Source organism: Brachionichthys hirsutus, chromosome 5 (genome assembly GCF_040956055.1).
Source record: "Brachionichthys hirsutus isolate HB-005 chromosome 5, CSIRO-AGI_Bhir_v1, whole genome shotgun sequence".
Classification (NCBI taxonomy): domain Eukaryota; kingdom Metazoa; phylum Chordata; class Actinopteri; order Lophiiformes; family Brachionichthyidae; genus Brachionichthys; species Brachionichthys hirsutus.
In genome coordinates, this window is record NC_090901.1 from 4914486 (window position 1) to 4917063 (window position 2578).

At 44.6% G+C, this 2578-nt stretch overlaps 1 protein-coding gene across 1 annotated transcript; it reads left to right on the top strand.

Annotated features, from left to right (window-relative positions):
- Window positions 1-471: 471 nt before the first annotated feature.
- Window positions 472-2578, top strand: LOC137894454 (transmembrane protein 80-like). Its single transcript, XM_068739933.1, has 7 exons — window positions 472-525; window positions 1070-1163; window positions 1480-1499; window positions 1604-1697; window positions 1797-1889; window positions 2059-2260; window positions 2563-2578. The coding sequence occupies exons 1-7, from the start codon at window positions 472-474 to the stop codon at window positions 2576-2578; spliced, it is 573 nt and encodes a 190-aa protein (XP_068596034.1).

Below are 2578 nucleotides of genomic sequence, written 5' to 3' on the forward strand. Positions count from 1 at the left end.
ACAAGCACGAAAGAGAAACAGATAGAGGCTGCAGGGGACAATGAAACAGCTGGCTATGCTATAGCAGTTCATTTTGGTGTTCGCTCAGTGTCTATGTGTGCGTGTGAGTAGCCACTTGTCATGACTCATGCAGTAGTCCTGTCTGTTGTGTGAATGTAAATCCTGTTGAAAAGTCACATTTTGAAGACTGAACAGTTCTCCACACGGACAAATTTGAAGTAGCAAATAAAGGTGGATGAGGTCACACAACAATCAGAAACTGAAGCGGTATTTTTTGCCATGTCGAATGTGGGCTAATTATATGCGTGTGATTTGTCTCAGGTATATCTAGAAACCCAGAAGAGGACCCAGACACCAGGGATCAATAACCATTAGCAGTTTCACATGAGCATTTTGGTGAAACACACATGGCAACACATCCTGGGAAATTTGAGATGACTTTTTTCTTGAATTAATTATGGCCACATTGTAATGGTAGGCCATCAGAGGCAGAGGGCGAGCCGTGCCTTCACAGTTGTAGGACAGGTAAGTGTAACCGGTTCATTAATAAGTGTTTATAATTACACAAAATTGTCAGTGTGTCATGTTTCTATTATACCTGGTGTGTCATATGCGTGCAGACTTCAGGTCCTCCAACTACTTCTTCTATGGTTTTATTTCTTCTTCGTGTGTCTGCGTGTCTGTTATAAATACTGAGTTCTCCCGCTGCCTCTTCCCTTTTCGTATGTGATCGCGGAAGAGTTTGGGCCGGATCGTATGCTAGCGACGCATATTGATGTTTTATTTTATATGTCAACCAGATTAAACGGAGAGTGCCTCCAAAGGTTCCCGCTGTCTGCCGTGGCTCCTTCCTGCATCACACGCTGCACGAAATTACACAACGCAGAAGTCCACCGGTCACATAAGCCAATCAGCAACTTCATTAATGATAGGTGTTAATGGCCAAGAAGCAAAACAAATTAATGCATTCCATTCTTACTATGTGTCGAAGACCTCGGGGCAATTAGTCCGCCGAGGAACGTCATTATTCAGTGGCTTTTATCGTCATTGTGCTGCACTCTTGTTGTAGTTCACTCCCCTACCACTAGATGGAGACGTTCGCCGCTTTGAGTCAAAGGAGAACAAACAGAAGAAGAAAGTCAAAATGGCGCCGTCCAGACCAGGTAAACAACTAAACAATCCAAATGAAGTAAATATTAAACTCCAGAGAGTGAACGTATCTTAAAGGAGAACGGAATCAGTACTTCCACTTTGTCACCTCCGCCATGGAGGATCTATTTTTTGACGGCGTTTGTTTGTTTTTGAGCGGGATTACGGAAAATCTGCTGGATGGATCTTGATGGGAAAAACAATCTGAAGATGGGTTTCGGTCTAATTTAGAAATCTTTTTTTTTTTTTTAGAGTTACCTATATTATATAGCCATCTGGATACCAACGTTTGGAAAATGGGCAAAAAATGACGCTTCTGTCTGTCTACAGGTGGAGGATCATCCGGTGTGGTATCCTTTACACGTCAGTCAACCGAGAACATAAATCTCGTTCAAGCACTGAAGTCTCTCTTTGCCGTTGATGTCGAATGTTAGCGCCTTAACTCCTAATCCAGTTGTCATCAGTTATTTTCCAGCTATTGGCGAGACTGACTTCAGGCTACCTTGCCTTCTATTTCCTGTCGACCCTCAGCCTGATCATCTGGAAGAGTGAGTACTGCCTGTAAGCTTAAGTCAGCCCCAGGTTCCTGTTGCCCCCGAGGGTTGGCGTGGATGACAGAGAGCAGTGAATGTGCCTGTCGCTGTCAGGCTTGGTGCTGTCCTATCCTTCTGAGGCCCTGGCCTGGGATGTCGGTCTGCTCTTCCTCCTGGCTGCTCTGGATTTACTCCGTTTGTTCTGCGGTAAGAACCAGTTTCAAGAGCTGTGCCTCTGATGGAGGATTTTAGGTGCATGTTAGACGGCATTATACCAATGTAGTTTTTCATTTTTCTAAAGTTTGGGGACAGACTAATCCAAATTGAAGCTAAAGTGTATCAGATATGACGATGTTACCCTGGCCCCTGTCTGCAGGCGTGAGGGGCACCCTGACAGAGAGCGAGCTCTACATTCTGGTGAACCTATTCGTGACGGGGACAACCATCCTGCTCACGGTCTACTTCTTGGCGTGGCAGACATACGTGATGAGGGCAGATGTGATCATCAGCAGTGTTTTACTCAGCTTCTACGGCTTCGATGGAGTCTTGGCTTTGAGTACTTTGGTCCGACTGACCAGGTCAGTTCCACTCTCACAGGCCAATAACTGAAAGACGACAGGCAACTTACAATATCCGGTGTCAAACAAGTACTTTATGATTCGAGACTGGCCTACAGTTTAGGTTCCATTTATTTTGACTGACATGCGGACAGAATCAGCATCTCACACAAGTGCTTTGAAACAGCAAACAGCACGAGGATTTCCTTTTGTTCATGAAGCGCTAGTTCCCTTTGAATTATTAATATGGGTGGTGTTCATTCAACGGACACTTTATACCTCGTGCAATGATGTCACATCCTAAAATTTTCCTCCCACGATAGATCGGACAAAGACTAA

What these genes read in the sequence shown, in the direction of transcription:
- LOC137894454 (XM_068739933.1), top strand. Translation starts at nt 472, where the DNA reads ATGGTAGGCCATCAGAGGCAGAGGGCGAGCCGTGCCTTCACAGTTGTA. An exon ending in CAGCCTGATCATCTGGAAGA is followed by an intron (nt 1,698 to 1,796) that starts GTGAGTACTGCC and finishes TGTCGCTGTCAG; the next exon opens with GCTTGGTGCTGTCCTATCCT. An exon ending in TTTACTCCGTTTGTTCTGCG is followed by an intron (nt 1,890 to 2,058) that starts GTAAGAACCAGT and finishes CCCTGTCTGCAG; the next exon opens with GCGTGAGGGGCACCCTGACA.